General features: G+C 37.7%; 1 protein-coding gene across 37 annotated transcripts in view; it reads left to right on the forward strand.

Annotated features, from left to right (window-relative positions):
- Window positions 1-19,816, forward strand: part of PTPRD (protein tyrosine phosphatase receptor type D) — a 2,337,809-nt gene extending 2,317,993 nt beyond the window's left edge. For all 37 annotated transcript variants that reach the window (XM_050761934.1, XM_050761936.1, XM_050761930.1 and 34 more), the window contains 3 exons: window positions 2,651-2,805; window positions 14,083-14,218; window positions 16,085-19,816. In XM_050761934.1, coding sequence (XP_050617891.1) covers window positions 2,651-2,805; window positions 14,083-14,218; window positions 16,085-16,153 — 360 coding nt within the window. In that variant the 3' untranslated portion in view covers window positions 16,154-19,816. The remainder of the gene's footprint in view (window positions 1-2,650; window positions 2,806-14,082; window positions 14,219-16,084) is intronic.
- Window positions 19,817-21,480: the final 1,664 nt, after the last annotated feature.

Raw genomic sequence — 21,480 nt, forward strand, 5'->3', positions numbered from 1 at the left:
GGTTTCAAAGAACATCTTTATTTCTGCCTTAATTTCATTATTTACCCAGTAGTCATTCAGGAGCAGCTTGTTCAGCTTCCATGTAGTTTTGCGGTTTTGAGTGAGTTTCTTAATCCTGAGTGAGTTCTATGAGTGAGTTCTAATTTGATTGCACTGTGGTCTGAGAGACCATTCATTATGATTTCCGTTTTATTGCATTTGCTGAGGAGTGTTTTACTTCCAATTATGTGGTCAACTTTAGAGTAGGTGCAGTGTGGTGCTGAGAAGAATGTATATTCTGTTGATTTGGGGTGGAGAGTTCTGTAGATGTCTATTAGGTCTGCTTAGTCCAGAGCTGAATTCAAGTCCTGAATGTCCTTGCTAATTTTCTGTCTCATTGATCTATTGACGGTGGGATGTTAAAGTCTCCCACTATTATTGTGTGGGCGTCTAAGTCTCTTTGTAGGGCTCTAAGGACTTGCTTTATGAATCTGGGTGCTCCTGTATTGGGTTCACATATATTTAGGATAGTTAACTCTTCTTGTTTCATTGATCTCTTTGCTGTTTTGTAATAGCCTTCTTTGTTGTTGGTTTAAAGTCAGTTTTATCAAAGACTAGGATTGCAACCCCTGCTTTTTTTTTGCTTTCCATTTGATTGGTAGATCTTCCTCCATCCTTTTATGTTGAGCCTATGTGTGTCTCTGCATGTGAGATGGGTCTCCTCAATACAGCATGCTGATGTGTCTTGACTCTTTATCTTGCCAGTCTGTGTCTTTTAATTGGGGGCATTTATCCCATTTACATTGAAGGTTAATATTGTTATGTGTGAATTTGATCCTGTCATTATGATGCTAGCTGGTTCCTTTGATGCATTTTCTTTATAGTGTCAATGCTCTTTACAATTTGGTATGTTTTTGCAGTGGCTGGTACCAGTTTTTCCTTTCCATATTTAGTGCTTCCTTCAGGAGCTCTTGTCAGGCAGGCCTGGTGGTGACAAAAATCCCTCAGCATTTGCTTGTCTGTCTCTCCCTTGCTTATGAAGCTTAGTTTGGCTGGATATGCGGTTCCGGGTTGGAAATTACAGTATTGTTAAACAGATAACCTTTAAAGAAAGTCAGGCAGTCTTTCCTCCAAATAGAAGGAATTCGTACACATGAGTCAGAAATGAAATCCCCAGGACATTCAGAGGAGAATAAATCTGTATTACCTAGCCTCTGAGTCTCCGTCCTGTGCTTTCCAAATCTTTTCCAGAGACAGAGGGGAATAAATCATGCTTCCATGGTAACCATCCATAAGGTACTTGTGGGTCCAAATAGTTTTCTCTGTTTCTCAGGATTCCCACACACTTGGTGTCATCTTCCTGTTTCACCTCCATCCCCAAATAACGTCAGCCAGGAATCTGGCATGTACCTGTGAAAACCACCAAGCAAGGTGATGAGTGCTCATCTCACGTTGAGATCCTTTCTCTTCTCAATATGAGTAATGATAAATATTGAGTCCCTGTTCACTTACCCAGAACCTTGGGAACATGCACACATGTATCTAAAACAACTTTGATGGGGAAATATGTGTTAACAAAGATGGAAAGGAGGAACAAGTTGAAGCCTCTCTAATGAGAAGAGACCATTTAGGAGTGGGACCTCTTCAAGTGACTTCAGTCTCTCTAAGCTTGGATTCTTTCTGTCCGCTAATGAGTCAGGGGAGAAGGTTGATGGGCAGTGTATCATTCCTGCTTCTATAAACAGAGGTTCCTTTCCACTTTTCTTGTGCTTCTAGAAACACCTTAAAATTCCACAAGGAATCAGAAATGCCTTAGTGTCTTCTTTTCAACCCAGATGTACTTCATGAGTCAGAGCAGTTTTACCTAATCACTCTGAAAAAGGAAAACTGCTCTTGCATCTGGCTTTTTTTTCTACCTTTTGGTTTATCTATGTTAAAGTCCCTCACAGGCTGTTAATTCCTGTGGTCAGCCAGGGAGAGCTCTTTTTCAGAAAGGGGCATTTGTTTGCTAGTGGTCCTTGGTATCCTTGAGGGATGCTTTATTTCCCACTTAACAGCACAGTCACATGGTTCATGCTATGTCCCCTGCCATGGCTAGAAATTGTATTCCTCTGAGATGTGGAGGGCATCCAGGTTAACAGCAACTACTGGGTTTGTGTCATATCCTTCAAATGTCACCATTTGTCATTTGACAATGTTAGAAATACGCCAGCACAGCAGATGTGAAGTTATCATGACAACTGCAAAAGCTCTGGTCTGGATGCCATGCCTGGGTGCTTGTTTCAATATTACAAAGTGATAAGTTTCTGAAATTTTTAAAATGGAGTATGTATGTTCCATTTTGAAAAGAACGCAGACATGATCAATGGTTACGAACCCAAACTTTGGGTCTCAGAAGCATTTGCTAATGGGGGAACTATGTGGCTATTTACTAACGAGAACCAGGTTTTTAACTGGGCACTGCGAGAGTAAATAAATTTGTGATTTAAAGGTATGTGCGTATGGACAATATTCATAGCATATGCACTAAGTTTCTAGTTAAACGTGTTCCTAACTTTTTCTACCCTTTTTGTTTTTGGGAAATAAAAATGACTGCTCTTGTGGTCTGTGCGCTTGCTGAATCCTCCTGGCGTCTTCCTTTGTGGCCGGGTATGTGGCTTTCCTTCTAAAGGACGGCCAGTCCCGAACAGTAAGGCAGTTCCAGTTCACTGACTGGCCAGAACAAGGAGTGCCAAAGTCCGGAGAAGGATTTATTGACTTCATCGGCCAAGTCCATAAAACAAAAGAACAGTTTGGCCAAGATGGACCCATTTCGGTCCATTGCAGGTAAGTTACAATTCAAGAAGGGTAAGTTTCCATTTGTGATTAAAGCAGTGATGATAACTGTGAAAATAAGTGTTGGTGGTTCTTCATTGTACACACTTTTTGTATAAGTTTGCTTATTTGAAATATTATTCTTGGAAATGTATTATGAAACAAAGCAGGTTTGATTTCTCTTTTCATAAAGTGAAAATAATCAGAGGAAAACGTTTATCCCCAAAATTTGCTTCCTGTTAGACAAACCAGATTTCCAATTTTACCTTAATAGGAATCGTTGGTACCTCCCCTAGTAATAATTTGTTGTGTTAATCATTTCATATTTGCTTTTGCTTTCATAGCAATGCATTGATAACAATCTTTCTCCTGTGTTTGTCTTTGTGAAAAACTCATGAATAGCTATCAAACCTTAATGACAATACTAATTCCTGCCAGTCAATAAGTGCTTAGTATGGTACCTCAGTTAAAAATGCAATTTGCTTGAAAATTGTTGCTATATCAGAAAATGAAGTACCTTCAAGTTAATTATTTTCAATAGTTTCTAGAGCATTTTATAACTCAAGTCATTGAAGTTAATAGAAACAGCAAGTAAATGGTTCAGACATTCACCGTAAATTTAGTGTTTTTAGAAGTTGCTGTGCAAAAACCTTCTAACAAAAGGAATTCACCACCTAATTTTATTTAAACTAATATATTTTAGGATTCTAGCAACTTGACATCTAAATTGCTAATCTTTTTATGGTGAAACTCTTGAGAGAGTTTATTAAAAAATATATTTTGCTTCAGCACATCAAAGAAAACTATAGTTCTTAATGACATAGAAAGCAGGATCTCAAAACGGGCCAAATATTAGACTTGGGCCAAGATACCTCTGTGTTCCAGTCTCAATTCTATTATTTGGCTCTATGATAATGAAGTTTCTCTGGACCTCAGTTATCTTAGCTGATGTTTACAGAAGTCCTTTCTAGCATCCTTTGTTTCTCAGGCATGTTATGAGAAGCAAACCTTTATGTACGTTTTCTTTCTAATGAGTCATTAAACATCCTTTGCATACCAACCAAAGAGCATGTAGGAAATAATACTAACCGTCAAGGAGAGCTGGAAAGACGGCCGAATAGGAACAGCTCTGGTCTGCTGCTCCCAGTGAGATTGACACAGAACGCAGGTGATTTCTGCATTTCCCATTTCATCTCACTGGGACTGGTTGGACAGTGGGTGCAGCCCACAGAAGGTGAGCCAAAGCACAAGGGATCAAGGGATTTCCCTTTCCTAACCAAGGGAAGCCATGAGAGACTGTACCGCAACCATACACTCAGGCCCAGATACTGCGCTTCTCCCACAGTCTTTTTGCAACTGGTAAGCCAGGAGATTCCCTCCAGTGGTGCCTGGCTTGGCAGGTCCTACCCCTACAGAGCCCAGCAAGCTGAGATCCACTGGCTTGAAAATCTCACTGCTAGCACAGCAGTCTGAGGTCTACCTGGGACACTCAGCTGGGTGAAGGGAGGGGCTTGTGCCATTGCTGAGGCTTGAGTAGGCTGTTTTCCCCTCACAGGGTAAACAAAGCCGCCAGGAAGTTCAAAATGGGCTGAGTCCACCACAGCTCAGCAAGGCCGACTGCCCCTCTAGATTAGATTACTCCTCTCTGGGTGGGGCATCTCTGAAAAAAAGACAGCAGCCCCAGTCAGGGACTTACAGATAAAACCCCCATCTCACTGGGACAGAGCACCTGGGGGAAGGGGCAGTTGTGGGCGCAGCTTCAGCAGACTTACTTAGCAGTCCCCACCTGGCAGCTCTGAAGAGAGCATCTCTTCTCCCGCTGCAGTGTTCCAGCTCTGATTGATAAGGCACAGACTCTCTACTCAAGTGGGTCCCTGACCCCCATGTATCTTGACTGGGAGACACTTCCCAGTAGGGGCTGACAGATACCTCATACAGGAGAGCACTGGCTGGCACCTGGCAAGTGCCCCTCTGGGACGAAGCTTCCAGAGGAAGAAATAGGCAGCAATCTTTGCTGTTTTGCAGCCTCTGCTGGTGATACCCAGGCACACAGGGTCTGGAGTGGACCTCCAGCAAAACTGCAGCAGAGAGTCCTGTTAGAAGAAAACTAACAGAAAAGAATAGCACGTCCACCCAGAGAACCCCCCCACCTGAAGGTCACCAACATCAAAGGCCAAAGGTAGATAAATCCACGAAGATGGGGAAAAACCAGCACAAAAAGGCTGAAAATTCCAAAAACCAGAACACCTCTCCTCCGCCAAAGGATCACAACTCCTCGCCAGCAAGGGAACAGAATTGGACAGAGAATCAGTTTGACAAATTGACAGATGTAGGGTAAAAACAAACTCCTCCAAGCTAAAGGAGCATGTTCTAACCCAATGCAAGGAAGCTAAGAACTTTGAAAAAAAGTTAGAGGAATTGCTAACTAGAGTAACCAGTTTAGAGAATGACCTGATGGAGCTGAAAAACATAGCACGAGAACTTCGCAAAGCATACACAGGTATCAATAGCTGAATCAATCAAGTGGAAGAAAGGATATCAGAGATTGAAGGTCAACTCAATGAAATAAAGTATGTGAAATAAAGTGTGAAGACAAGATTAGAGAAAAAAGAGTGAAAAGAAATGAACAAAGCCTCCAGGAAATACAGGACTATGTGAAAAGACCATATTTACGTTTCATTCGTGTACCTGAAAGTAGTGTTCACAGTATTTCCTTAATTTGAATGTTGGCCTGTCTTGCTAGGTTGGGGAAGTTCTTCTGGATAATATCCTGAAGAGTTTTCTCCAACTTCGTTCCATTCTCCCCTTCATTAAGATATTCCTCAGGAAGAGCAACCCCAAGCCACATAATCATCAGATTCACCAAGGTTGAAATGAAAGAAAAAATGTTAAGGGCAGCCAGAGAGAAAGGTCGGCTTGCCCACAAAGGAAGCATATCAGACTAACAGTAGATCTCTCAGCAGCAACCCTACAGGCCAGACGAGAGTGGGGGCCAATATTCAACATTCTTAAATAGAAGGATTTTCAACCTAGAATTTCATATCCAGCCAAACTAAGCTTCATAAGTGAAGGAGAAATAAAATCCTTTACAGACAAGCAAATGCTGAGAGATTTTTGTCACCACCAGGCCTGCCTTACAAGAGCTCCTGAAGGAAGCACTAAATATGGAAAGGAAACACTGGTACCAGCCACCGCAAAAACATACCAAATTGTAAAGACCATCAATGCTATGAAGAAACTGCATCAATTAATGTGCAGAATAACCAGCTATCATCATCATGACAGGATCAAATTCAAACATAACAATATTAACCTTAAATGTAAACAGGCTAAATGCCCCAATTAAAAGACACAGATTGGCAAATTGGACAAAGAGTCAAGACCCATCAGTGTGCTGTATTGAGGAGACCCATCTCACATGCAGACACACACATAGGCTCAACATAAAGGGATGGAGGAATATTTACCAAGCAAATGGAAAGCAAAAAAAAAAAAGCAGGGAATGCAATCCTAGACTCTGATAAAACAGACTTTAAACAGACAAACAAGGGCATTACATAATGGTAAAGGGATCAAAGCAATAAGAAGAGCTAACTATCCTAAATATATATGAACCCTATACAGGAGCACCCAGATTCATAAAGCAAGTTCTTAGAGACCTATAAAGAGACTTAGACTCCCACACAATAACAGTGGGAGACTTTAACACCCTACTGTCAATATTAGACAGCCCAACGAGACAGAAAATTAACAAGGATGTTCAGAACTTGAACTCAACTCTGTACCAAGCAGACGTAATAGACATCTACAAATCAACAGAATGTACATTCTTCTCAGCACCACATCGTACTTATTCTAAAATTGACCCCATAATTGGAAGTAAAACACTCCTCAGCAAATGCAAAAAACACGGAAATCATAACAAACGGTCTCTCAGACCACAGTGCAATCAAATTAGAACTCACTCAGGATTAAGAAACTCAAAACCACACAATGACATGGAAGCTGAACAACCTGCTCTTGAATGACTACAGGGTAAATAACGAAATGAAGGCAGAAATAAAGATGTTCTTTGGAACCAATGAGAACAAAGATACAATGTGCCAGAATCTGTGGGACACATTTAAAGCAGTGTGTAGAGAGAAATTTCCAGGACTAAATGCCCACAAGAGAAAGCAGGAGAGATCTAAAATTGACACCCTAACATCACAATTAAAAGAACTAGAGAAACAAGAGCAAACAAATTCAAAAGCTAGCAGAAAGGCAAGAAATAACTAAGATCAGAATAGAACTGAAGGAGATAGAGACACAAAAAACCCTTCAAAATTTCAGTGAATCCAGGAGCTGGCTTTTGGAAAGATCAACAAAATAAAAAGAGTGCTAGCCAGACTAATACAGAAGAATCAAATAGACACAGTGAAAAAGGATAAAGGGGAAATCACCACCAATCCCACAGAAATACAAACTACCATCAGAGAATACTATCAACACCTCTATGCAAATAAAGAAGAAAATCTAGAAGAAATGGATAAATTCCTGGACACATACACCCTCCCAAGACTAAACCAGGAAGAAGTCAAAACTCTGCATAGACCAATAACAAGTTCTGAAATTGAGGCAGTAATTAATAGCCTAGCAACCAAAAAAAGTGCAGGACCAGACGGATTCTACAGCCGAAGTCTACCAGAGGTACAAACAGGAGCTGGTACCACTCCTTCTGAAACTTTTCCAAACAATAGAAAAAGAGAGAATGCTCCCTAACTCATGTTAGGAGGCCAGCATCATCCTGATACCAAAACCTGGCAGAGATGTAACAAAAAAAAATTTCAGGCCAATATCCCTGATGAACATCGATGCAGAAATCCTCAATAAAATACTGGCAAACCAAATCCAGCAGCACATCAAAAAGCTTATCCACCATGATCAAGTTGGCATCATCCCTGGGATGCAAGGCTGGTTCAACATATAGATCTCGATAAACGTAATCTATCATATAAACAGAACCAATGGCAAACACCACATGATTAACTCAATAGATGCAGAAAAAGCCTTGGGCAAAATTCAACAGCCCTTCGTGCTAAAAACTCTCAATAAACTAGGTATTGATGGAACGTATCTCAAAATAAGAAGAGCTATTTATGATAAACCCACAGCCACTATCGTAACGAATGGGCAAAAACTGGAAGCACTCCCTTTGAAAACTGGCAAAAGGCAAGGATGCCCTCTCTCACCACTCCTATTCAACATAACATTGGAAATTCTGGCCAGAGCAATCATGCAAGAGAAAGAAATAAAGGGTATTCAATTAGGAAAAGTAGAAGTCAAATTGTCTCTGTTTGCAGATGACAAGATTGTATTTTTAGAAAACCCCATTGTCTCAGCCTCAAATCTCCTTAAGCTGATAAGCAACTTCAGCAGAGTCTCAGGATACAAAATAAATGTACAAAAAATCACAAGCATTCCTATACACCAATAATAGAGAGCCAAATCATGAGTGTACTCCCATTCACAATTGCTACAAGAAGAATAAAATACCTAGGAATTCAACTTACAAGGGATGTGAACCAACTTACAAGGGATGTGAAGGACCTCTTCAAGGAGAACTACAAACCACTGCCCAATGAAATAAAAGAGGACACAAACAAATGGAAGAACATTCCATGCTCATGGATGGGAAGAATCAATATCGTGAAAATGGCCATACTGCCTACCCAAGGTAATTTATAGATTCAATGCTAACCCTATCAAGCTATCAATGATTTTCTTCACAAAATGGGAAAAATCTACTTTAAATTTGATATGGAACCAAAAAAGAGTCCACAAAGTCAAGACAATCCTAAGCAAAAAGAACAAGGCTTGAGGCATCATGCTACCTGACTTCAAAGGACACTACAAGGCTACAGTAACCAAAACAGCATGGTGCTGCTACCGAAACAGATATACAGACCAATGGAACAGAACCAGAGACCTTATAAATAACGCCACACATCTGCAACCATCTGATCTTTGACAAACCTGAGGAAAAACAATGGGGAAAGGCTTCTCTATTTAATAAATGGTGTTGGGAAAACTGGCTAGCCATATGCAGAAAACTGAAACTGGATCCCTTCCTTACCCCTTACACAAAAATTAACTCAAGATGGATTAAAGACTTAAACCTAAGACCTAAAACCATAAAAACCCTAGAAGAAAATCTAGGCAGTACCATTCAGGACACAGTTATAAACAAAGATTTGAGGACTAAAACACCAAAAGCAATGGCAACTAAAGCCAAAATTGACAAATGGGATCTAATTAAAGAACTTCTGCAGAGCCAAAAACTACCATCAGAGTGAACAGGCAACCTACAAAATGGGAGGAAATTTTTGCAATCTATCCATCTGACAAAGGGCTAACATCCAGAATCTACAAAGAACTTATATTTACAAGAAAAAACCCCATCGACAAGTAGGCAAAGGATATGAACAGACACTTCTCAAAAGAAGACATTTATGTGGCCGACAAACATATGAAAAACTGCTCAACATCATCGGTCGTTAGAGAAATGCAAATCAAAACCACAATGAGATACTATCTTATGCCAGTTAGAATGGCAATCATTAAAATGTCAGAAAAACAACAGTTGCTGGGGAGGATGTGGAGAAATAGGAACACTTTACACTGTTTGTTAGTGGGAGTGTAAATTAGTTCAACGATTGTGGAAGATAGTTTGGTGATTCCTCAAGGATCTAGAACCAGAAATACCATTTGACCCAGCAATCCCATTACTGAATATATACCCAAAGGATTAAAAATCATTCTACTATAAAGACACATACACACATATGTTAATGTAACACTGCTCACAATAGTAAAGACTTGGGACCAACCCAAATGCTCATCAATGATAAAGTAAATGTGGCACATACATACCATGGAATACTATGCAGCCATAAAAAAGGATGAGTTCATGTCCTTTGCAGGCACATGGATGAAACTGGTAAACCTACACAGCAAACTAACACAGGAACAGAAAACCAAACACCACATGTTATCACTCATAAGTGGGAGTTGAACAGTGAGAACACATGGATGCAGGGAAACAAACATCACACACCAGGGCCTTTCAGGGGGTAGGGGGCTGAGGGAGGGATAGCATCAGAAGAAATACCTAATGTAGATAGTGGGTTCATGGGTGTAGTAAACCACTATGGCACATGTATACCTATGTAACAAACCAGCACATTTTTCTCATCTACCCCAGAACTTAAATTTAAAAAAAAAAAAAAAAAATGCTAACCATCATCTAAGCCTCCGGTAAGTTGTAATCTTTTTGCTGGTAGAGGGTCTTGCCTCGACATTGATGGCTGCTGACTAATCAAGGGGTGGTGGTTTCTGAAAGGTGAGGTGGCTGTAGCAATTTCTTAAAAGAAGATAATAATGAAGTTTGGCACATCAAGTGACTCTTTATCAAGAGTCTTCTCTGCACCATGCAATGTTGCTTGATAACATTTTACTCTCAGTAGAACTTCTTTCAAAATTGGAGTCATTCCTCTGCAACCCTGCTGCTTTTCGATTAACTTTGTTTATCTACTATTCTAAATCTTTTGTCATTTTCACAGTGTTCACAGCATCTTCATGAGTACATTCCATCTTGAGAAACCATTTTCTTTGCTCATCCATAAGAAGCAACTCCTCATGTATTCAGGTTTTATCATGAGATTGCAGCAATTCAGTCACATCTCCCAGCTCCACTTCTAGTTCTAGTTATCTTGCTATTCCACCATTTTTGCAATTTCTTCCTTCACTGAAGTCTTGAACCCCTCAAAGTCATCCATGATGATCAGAGTCAACTTCTTCCAAACTCCGGTTAATGTTGATAATTTGATCTTCTCCCATGAATCACAAATGTTTTTAATGGCATAGAATGGTGAATTATTTCCAGGAAATGTTCGATTTACTTTGCCCAGACCTACCAGAGAATCACTATCTATAGAATGTATAGCCTTACAAAATGTAGTTCTTAAATAATAAAACTTGAAAGTTGAAATTCCTCCTTGGTCCATTGGGCTGCAGAATGAATATTGTATTCACAGGCATGAAAACATTAATCTCCTTGTACATTCCATCAGAGCTCTTGGGTGACAAGGTATATTGTCAATGAGCAGTATTTTCTTGAAAAGAATCTTTTATTCTGCACAGTAGGTCTCAAGAGTGGCCTTAAAATATTCAGTAAACCATGCTGTAAACAGATGTGTTGTCATCCATGCTTTCTTGTTCCATTTATAGAACTGGGCTATACGAGGTCGAGCTTTCAGCCTGTCTTGATGTTTGGTGTGCCTTCCTTACTAAAACTTGATTATTTCAAGCTTTTGACTTAAAGTGAGAGATGTTTAACTCTTCCTTTCACTTGAGTGTATTTAGTGTAATTCTTCAGAGCCCTAGGATTTTTGAAATAGTAAATGAGCTTTGGCTTCAGCTTAATGTCACCAGCTGCATGAGCCCCTAACAAGTCAGCCTGTTCTTTGAAGTTAGGCATTGACGCCTCTGTAGCTATCAGTCTTAGATGACAACTTCTTCCAATATAATGATGTTTGTCTACACTGAAGATCTGTTTTTTAATGTAGCCACCTTCATTCAGTGATCTTAGCTAGCTCTTCTGGATAACTTGCTACAGCTTCTGCAACAGCACTTTTTGCTTCACCTTGCACTTTTATGTTATGGGGTTGGCTTCCTTCCTTAAACCTCATAAGCAAACCTCTCCTAACTTCAAACTTTTCTTCTGCAGCCTCCTTACCACTCAGCCTTTGAAGAGAGTTAGGGCCTTGCTCTGGCCTAGGCTTTGATTTAAGGGAATGTTGTAAATGGTTTGATCTTCTATCCAGACCTTTAAAACTTTCTTCTTATCAGCAGTAAAGCTGTTCTACTTTCCTTATCATTCGTGTGTGCACTGGAGTAGCACTTTTAATTTCCTTCAGGAACTTTGCATTCACAACTAGGCTGTTTGGTGCAAGAGGCCTAGCTTTCAGCATACCTGGGCTTTAAGCTTAATTATTTCTAGCTTGTGATTTAGATAACTCTCCCTTTCACTTGAACACTTAGAGGCCATTGTAGGGTTATTAACTAGCCTAATTTCAGTATTGTTGTGTCTCAAGAAATAGGGAAGCCTGAGGAGAAAAAGACAGATGGGGAGACTGCTGCTTGGTGGAGCAGTCATAACACACACATTTATCAAGCGTTCAGTGTCTTATGGTCATGGTTCATGGCACCCCAAACCAATTGCACTAGTAACATCAAAGATCAGCGATCACAGATCACTAACATATAATAGTATGAAAAAATTTGAAATATTGCAAAAATAACCAAAATGCTACACAGAGACACAAACCGAATATGTGCTGGTGGAAAAATGGTGCCAATATACTTGTTCAATGCAAGATTGACATAGACATTCAATTTGTTAAACAAAATATCTGCAAAACTCAATAAAGCATAGCACAATAAAACAGTGTATGCCCGTATTTAGACAAAGTAGATGGTATATATTGGTATTGAATTACCTGGATATTTAACTTCACTCATAATTTGCCCATATGCTAATTTAAACTTTTCTAAAATAACCTCTAAGGAAAAGAGTATCTTTAATTTAATACATCTTCTTAGCTTTAAGCATCCTTATATGTATAGGCACATAAATGTTATGTGTGCCTGTTCTCAGTGTTTTTGTCACAAAATAATTTTAATATTCCTTTAGTATAATGCTAAAGAAATTGTGATGCATATATCTTATATATAGATATACACACACATAGAAGACTTCTATATATTTTATCTAGGAATGTTCTGAAAATACTACTTTTCTTTTTTGTAACTTATTAAACTAAGATGATAAAATCAATAAATGCAAAAGTTGTAAGTCCAATGTCTGTTCTTTTCTTGAAAATACTTAGTAGAAAGACAGAAACCCAATGTTTTTGTTACATTCAAGTTATCAAATCAAGGTAAGAGAGATTCTAGAGTACCTAGACCATTCAACAAAAAGAAAATAAATCTCAGTTTCTCACAACTAAGAGAGACTTTCAAGGTTAAAAGGGACCTTCAAGGTCATCTGCTTCATCTTAAGAGAAGGCTTCACTGCTGCTAGACATCTTCAATCACTTCTTAAAGACTGACTCCCCATGGAGTTTCAAACCTCACTTAACATTTCTGTTTAAACTGTAGAAACCCATTTATAAAGGGACACACTATTTATATATGCCTGTCAGCTACATCCTCCAATAAATGAATCCATCTATTTTCTACAGCCCGTGCCCAAGTGTTACACATGCTGTTTAATTAGGATCCAAAAATGTACGGATTTTTCATTATTCACTGTTTCCCTCATTACCTAAACTTCCCAGTGCTTTCCCACTTAAGAAGTGCAGAAGAGCTATGAATTAGTTTTCTTTCTTGCTACCATGAAGATTCTTGAATTATCTTAAAACAATGAAGACAACAGAGAGAAACTCAAAAACTTTCCAACGTGGTAGAAAGGATCCTGGGGTTTTAGTTGCTGATCATGTAAAAATAGTAGGTAAGTTTAGAGATCAGTGGCTCTTAACCATTTTTTTTTTTTTAAAGATTAGAGACCCCTGTGAGAATCTGTTGAAAGTTCTAAGTCTCAAGAAATAAGAAAACAACACAGTATTTACTTCATGTGTACATACACTTACAGGATAGTCATAAACCCTCCTGCAGACTAAGTGAAAATCACATATATACCCTGTTATAGCATCTCTTTTCTCATAATAAAACCAGTGTAAACATTTGACTAGTTATAGACAAATATGTTTAAGTTATGGGGCATTGCATATGTATTTTAAGTAACTGTAAAATGTGAACAATGTACTAGAAAAGTTGAAGATGCCAAATTCACTTCACCTTATTCTGAATTATTTCATACTTTAAAAATATTAAGTAGGCAAGTTCTAAATCTCAGAATCTCCATGAGTAATATAAACCTATATGTTATTTATACCCTTTCTTCTTTTCATTTGTTATGTTTCCTTGGTCTTTCTAAAATGGTATAAATCCCCATTGAAAAGACCTTTTATTAGACTTACTCCTAATTACTTCACCCTCGTTATCACATGCTGTTACAACTCAGTATCCCAAGAGTAACCATTTGGTGAATGCGATACCACGTTTTCCTGAACATGGCTGTAAAGAAATATGGAGTGTGGAAGCTGGTAGAAGTATGTCCACACCCAAGCAAATGTGCCAAGACTGTGAGCCTCTCACCCAGTAACATTGCCTTTGTTATTGTGGCAGCGCGGGCGTTGGAAGAACTGGAGTCTTCATAACATTAAGCATTGTTTTGGAAAGAATGAGATATGAAGGAGTCGTAGATATCTTCCAGACCGTCAAAATGTTAAGAACACAACGACCAGCTATGGTACAGACAGAGGTGAGAAAATCCATTGCATTTTTCACATCTCAAGAGCCTACGTTTTGCTAGCTTGGACCTCCTGGAGTCCAGACTCTCTCAACACCACACACATAATACTGTGGGGAAAGCATCAAACCGTTTAATAATTTTGAACCTCATTTTCCCCCTTTTTAAATGGGGTGAGATTATCAGTGTTTTAGTGTTGCTATAGAAATTACGTGCGATTATATGTTACATTGAGCTATGTTAAATTTCACTACTGGACCATTTTTGACCAATAAAATGGCAATTTCATAAAATTCGTTATATTCATTTTCCTATAGTATATATTATATATAGAGAGAAAGCATAATGCTTAGTACATAAAATAATCTCAGCCCATTTAACTTCTCCATTCTCCCTCTTTGTGCCTACAGAGGTATCAGTTGTTCTATATTTCATGTCTTAACAATGGCCATTCAAAACATTTTGATTCTGGATAAGCCTAGAGATATTATATTAGCCCCACATTTCCTATTCCAATAATTAATATGGCAATTTGGATATTTCTCTTAATAATAAGAGTTTATGATATAGCCAGTCTGGTCTATTGAGCATTCATTTCTAAAGATGATATTACTGATAGTTTATGTTCTGCAAAAGGCCACCAAATTATACAACTTATATGTGTTCCTCAATTCATCATCCACAGTATCTTTCAGACTGATTTCAAAGTAGTACAAGTGTGTGGCTTGCAATACTCAAAACATTCTGTCAGCCTGACAAACTTAATGGGTCTTGGGGGTTACAGAAGGAAATTGGACATTTAAAAAGCCTGAACACTTAGCCAAGCAACTGACTGTGACAAGATAGGAAAGTAAACACCATTTATTTTGCATTACCATTTTTATTATAGAAAAATACACATTTAAGCAAAATAGAAACTATCTACTTTCAGCCTGGTTGGCCACTGAAAATAGATTTCTTTTATGGGGAAAATCCTACTTTTTCTCATCCCTATAGAGATCTGTAAATTGTAATTTTTCCATCTCTCCAACAATGCTTCAATTTATTCCAATATGATAGTGTTCTTCGTTGTCTGAAAAAAGCCATGTTTCATACCGTTTTATTTTAGTGTGTGCCTTTCTATAACAGACAGCTAGCAATCACACAGAATTGGGCCGAATTTACAGGTATTTTTTGATGTGGGCAGCCAATCTTGTGAAGCCATTTTCAGGGATGAAAAGCTTGGAAGTCCAGTGCCCTGTGTAAATGGATTTGTGTGCCTGTTGTGCCGCACCAGCTACCTTCTGGCTGTATATGAACATCATATATAAGTGAGAGAGCCAGCCAAAAGGTAGCTGAAATGACTGTGAGTGATTCTCATTGCAAGCTCTACTATCCAAACATAATTTTTTTTAAATTCAAATTTTATTGGCAGTAGCTCAGAAGATAAGTAAATTCAGATTTTTCTCAGGACAGTTTGTGTATCAGCCTCTCATATATTTAAACTGAGAATTCATTATCACAAGCAGATAATTGTAAAGGATGACTTCCATCATTATCTGTTTATAAGGCATGTAAGAAGTGTATGTGCTCAATTGGTGGTAATTGTTTGATACTACTTGGAAAACACTTGTCTGGGAAGTGTACACTTGACCTGCCACTGCTTGGAATTGGGAGATCATTTTAGTCAAATTGATTGGCAAAGTGAATAAACACTCCATGTGGCTAATTTTTCTTCGTTCACTATAACCAATTGGTCATTGGATTAGATCAATTGACAAAAGTATGATTTCGCCCCATATAGATGTAATTTTGTTATCCAATATTGATTTTTATTTTTCTATTAAAATATGCTCATGGTCCCTTCCTTTGTTTCTCCCCATTCGTTGTCTCCTGCAGGATCAGTATCAGTTTTGCTATCGAGCCGCACTAGAGTACCTGGGCAGCTTTGATCACTATGCAACGTAGAAACCCCTGACCCATTCTGGATTTTTACTACAGGCCCTTCAATATCCATGGAGTCTCTTCTGAGCCATACAGGGCACTTGAGAAGTCCTTCTTAACTTCTAGCTAACAACTACTTAGTGGGACTATTACACACAAAACAAATTAAAAACAAATTATTCCAGGTGGACCAAGAATTCACAGTTTAATAATCTAACCTGAAAAATAATGAAGAGAATCCTGACTGATGAGGCATCTGAAGGATTTTATTTACAGATACCTCAAGGATTCAAAATCAAGGGAAGAAGAAATCACAGCAAAGAACCACCATCTTATTCAGGATTGTTTGAAAGGTACAAGGAGAAATTGCCAGAATGCTGCAATTCAGCCCAAGATGTGTGCTGGTGTGGCTTCTCACAGCGAAATGGACTCTGCTTTGACATCACCCCTTCCCACCATACTGCTCATAATAACATTTTAGGGGGAAAGGGAGGGGGGAATGTTTAAAAAGAAAGTCCTTGATTTAGTTTTTTAGTATTGTAAAGATACTGCTGACCTGTGCTTCATTTCTAACTGTGTAAACTTTTTTTTAACAAAATGTATCATTCGATAAAGTGAATTTTAAAAAAGTTACATAACTCTTCATTTTTTATTTCCAAATCGTAGGTTTTTTTAAGCTGTAGAACTGTTATCTGTAATATCTTGCTGTAGAAATATCAAATAATTTGAAAATTTGCACATTTTTGTGCAATACTCAATCTACAGTATCAATCTCGTCAGATATATTAATTTTACACTTCTGTTCAGTTTTGATTGGTGAGAAAGTACCCATTCTCTTCAAATTATCAAAGATAATTATTATTTTGTTTTGATTTTGGAATCAACAGGGAGGCGCAAAGTATAAAGTTGCTGCTAACATATATACATATATATCCAAATTTTACAAGGGTGTCTATGTATATATAGACAGTGTGTCCACACAAAAAATAGATATAGCTATCAGTCAGTTCTTCCATGATTTAGTTTTTTTTTAAATGTAGAAAAGCTATTGTAAACATCTCTTTCCATTTATTCTTAATTTTTTGACATATTGGTATTTCTTAATATCACAAAACTTTAATTTTTTAAAGGGAAATGAGGAATGCACATCAGTGATTGTCAAACCTCACCCCCTAATTTCCTACCCAATCTCCCCCCACCTACCCAATCATATTCACTAATTCTGTTTTGTCAGGCTTCCAACAAAGTTCAATATTTCTAACACTCTAGTGCAATAAAAATTATTAAATAGCTAAGAGGTGTGCATGTGGGAAAGGTCAGTGCATATCCCTTTAGGAGGGGAGAATGTTGTAATATATCAGCTATCGAGTTGTTTAAAAAAAGTGTATTCAATCGTATATTGTCTATAGTATGTGCTATGAAATTTGCATTTATGATATGTAACAGGGGCAAAGCCAAATTCATGTTACTCTGTTCAGTCAGAAACATTTTGTGGCATACAGCATTCCTGGGAAGTGCTGTACCTTGTTTCGTTTTGGTTTTAGTTTTGCATTTAGAGTGCCTTATAATTGATGCCTATTTTAATAGCATTTCTTTTTAGCTTTTGGTTCGTATTTCCATTCACTGTTCGTATCTGTTACTCTTTCTATTAAAGCATTATCTGTTTACCACATGTACAAAAACTCTTTGAATAATATGCATTCCTAGTTTTCAGCCAAGTCGGGGATGTTAGTGATTGTACCAGCCCAAAGCACTTGGATAATCAGGGCCCTTCTTCCTTTTATAATCGTCAACATCAGAAAAAGCTACTTGTTTTATTTATATTCCCTTCCAAATCTGCTCTGGAACATGCAGTAACTGCACCAAACTTATTTTAGTAACAAATATCATTGGCAACTTTGGAATATATTTGATATTCCATTAGAATTTTTCTAAAAGGGGAAATATATATATATTATATAAATAAAAAAATATATATATAAAATATATATATAAAACCCCCAATTCTTCCAACATTCTATAGGAAGCCATGGATGATGGCATGAGTTTGCCACATTTTACATGATTTTAAATAATCCTCAAAATATCCAAGGAACTCTTAAAGAGTTTTGGTATGAGTATACTGCTTTGGTTTAATTTTAGCTTCATGGATGTTCTGCATGGAAGGATTTTTGTTTTCCACATTTTCCCATTGCTAGCAGAATGAAATCCAAGAGACCAAACACTTGCAAGCATTGTATTTGAGCACTTTTGTAAAAAACAAAGAAAAAGAAAAAAAAGAAAATATATATAATACTTAAAAAAAGTATCTAGAAGGCTACCTCAGAATGAGACTCTCTAACCTACATCAGAACCAGAGAAGAATGTGCACTATGTGGGTCTGTTATCATTTTCTTTTCGTTTGTATCTTTTTGGAGATTTATCCAAGTGCCAGATTACTCAGTGCTATAATTTTCTTTTAGTTGAACAAAGGGGGTCAGATAGACATTGCATCATCCAGACATGCCTTGTTGGACATGTAGAATCCGATGGAGCATTGCACACCAGAATGATTGGCCAATGAGCAGCTTCTCTCCCTGAAACAAAAACTGCCCATTTGGCAAAGGGAAAGATGACAATAATCAGAAGAAGAAAATGAATGGGATGCATACCATAGACGAACGAGGCGGAGACTATTGCGGGAATCTTACTGTTCAGGAGCTGTTCCTAGAACTAACTCCCTTACTGTCATTGATGTGCATTCCACTCTGTGCTTTTCTGTACAACCATCCAAGTTTTAATTTCCCAGGTAAAACATCTTTATCTGCCATTACCACAAGCTTTCGAGTTTCCAGTTATTTTCATCATCATAACCAGTACGGTGCTATTATTTACCTATGTACGTGTAGTTATGTATAATTTTGTAATTAGTTACAATGGTAAAAAAAAATCAAAATATATAAAAAGTGATTTGTACAGAACTTTATTTTAGCTCTTTTTTAAAAATGATTTGCATGGTTAGAAAACGGCGAGGACAGCCAGGGGAGGGAAGGGCCTCTAGGGAACTTTGCACTTTCTATACCTTTGTACTATGCACTGCCCTATTGATTCTACACCCAATAATGATATTACTTGAACCCATCTGTAAGAAACTGCTTCGGAAATTCATTTGTGTGTATGTAAATAACACAACATAGAAACAGGAAGGGAAAAAAGTCTGCAGTAATGCACGTATTTTTTTTTCTTTCCTGTTTATTTTCGGTTTTGCTTTGTTTAAGTCCTTCCTTTTGTTTTTAATTCCCTTTTTGTTTTTCTTTTTGGGTTTTGGTTCCTTTTGGGTTTATGGGTGCCCTGATACTCCAGCAGAGATCAGAAGGCTACAGATCCATTCTATCCATCCGTTATGTGGCTTTGCCATCCCAGCTTGGAGTGTCTTTACAAAGATAATAACAGTTGTGTTCTTTGCTCTCGTTTTGGATGCATAGACTGAAAAATTTAAAAAAATAACTTGTAAAATGGCTTGTTAAAAAAATACAATTACCTCTAATTAGTAGTACGCGTAAATGTTTTACAGAATGAAAGGCGTGCTTTTTATTTTCTTACTTCGTTACATTGGTGGCGAAAGAAGTCTGTATGAAAATCAGTTCTTTGCTGACACAAGTTCCATTTGTTACAAATGAATTCTAATAAAAATGTCAGTGTTATGCAGCCCTGGCCTTTGCTTTTGTCCACGCAAGCACTTTGGTTTTCAACTGACTATATGTTCTCTCTCCTCTTCTGGTTATCTAGTTAGTTCCTTGTACTAGTAATATTTCTGTTTACCAAGAGACTACTGTTTACAAATATCTACCTTGAGGTAAGCACTTTTCACTGGTAAGCAAACAGAGGCTCAAAGAAATAGTTTTTCCAAGTTCACAGAGCAAAGAAAGAGGCATTGTTTTCATTCATGTCAGAGATCACGGGCAATATTTGATTCTGTGGAAATGACTACTATATACAAATTTAAGCGCACAACTATATATACATCTGTATGTATGTATTTTCATCTCGAAACAACTGTCATGCACATAAAAATAGCTCCATAGTGTTCATTTATTAATACCTTTGGGAACATGGCTAAGAAAATGCTTGGTTTATTTATTCAGTCATTCAATATTATCAGGTACCAGTAATGGCTCAGAATCGTTCTAGGTATTGGAAATGCAGCTCTGAACAAATGAGATACTGGTGCTGTTTGCATACAGACTGTAGTCTACTGACAGAGGTTGGCACTGAAGTAATAGTAACATCACATGGGACCAGTGCTATGAAGGAAAGTGTAGGATCCTTGAAGTTAGGACTTTCAGTTGTGAGTGACAGAAAGTCTGACTCAAATTGATCTACTGGAAAAGAAAAGTGTTTACTGACTCATGTACTAAAAGATTAGGAGTGGACTCATTTACTAAAAGAGTAGGAATACATCATCTTAAGGTATAACTGGATTCAGGGCTCAGGTGATGCCTTCAGGACATGATGTCTCTTCCCATCGTCCAGCCTGATTTCTACTTTCACAGTTTAAGTTTTAAACTCCGTTTTTGTGGTCCCTTGAAGCTTTGGGATCATAACACCACAGAGCAGACAAGTGGAAGAGTTTACTTCCCCCAACAACACAATCAAAAGTCCTAGAATGGAGTGGATTCTTCTTGATCCTAATTGAACCGGTCTTGGGGTAAGTGATCATCTCAGGAACACAAGTATGGACAAAAGGCGAGAATGTGTGCATTGAGTTATCACATCCAGAAGGATGTAAGGTGGCTGTCCCATTTTGCCAAACAGCAATGAATATTGTGGGACGAACAACTGGCTGCTGATCAGCCTGATTAGTTAAGGTAAGGCAAAGCACAGGTATGCTTGGTAATGTTAAAACTACCTGTTAGAAATAATGACCGGATCAAACAATTCCATTATCCAAACATTATTTTGGAAATCCTGTTATTGAATCAACAATCAGACTTTTTCCACTTCACCTAGTTGGCTTTTACTTTTGCAGATGTGACCACCCCATTGGCTGATTGTGTAAAAACAGGATAGAATGTTTGAAGTGTATCAGATTTGATATTTTGTACATTGTGATTCATAAGTTTAAACAGATATCTGATAGAATACCAAGAATGACAAAATATTATCTGATTGTATACATGTACATGCACAGAATAATAACTAATTATAAGTTTGGGACTTTCACTTAATTGTATCCATGATTAAACTTTATAATGAGAATTTTAATTATAATAATTCATAAAATTATGAATCTGAGAAATATTTAAATGTATAATGTTTAAAATAATTCCTGCAAATTCTGAGGAAATATAATAGGCCAAGACCTGTGAAAT

The sequence above is a fragment of the Macaca thibetana genome, chromosome 15 (assembly GCF_024542745.1).
Source record: "Macaca thibetana thibetana isolate TM-01 chromosome 15, ASM2454274v1, whole genome shotgun sequence".
NCBI classification, from domain to species: domain Eukaryota; kingdom Metazoa; phylum Chordata; class Mammalia; order Primates; family Cercopithecidae; genus Macaca; species Macaca thibetana.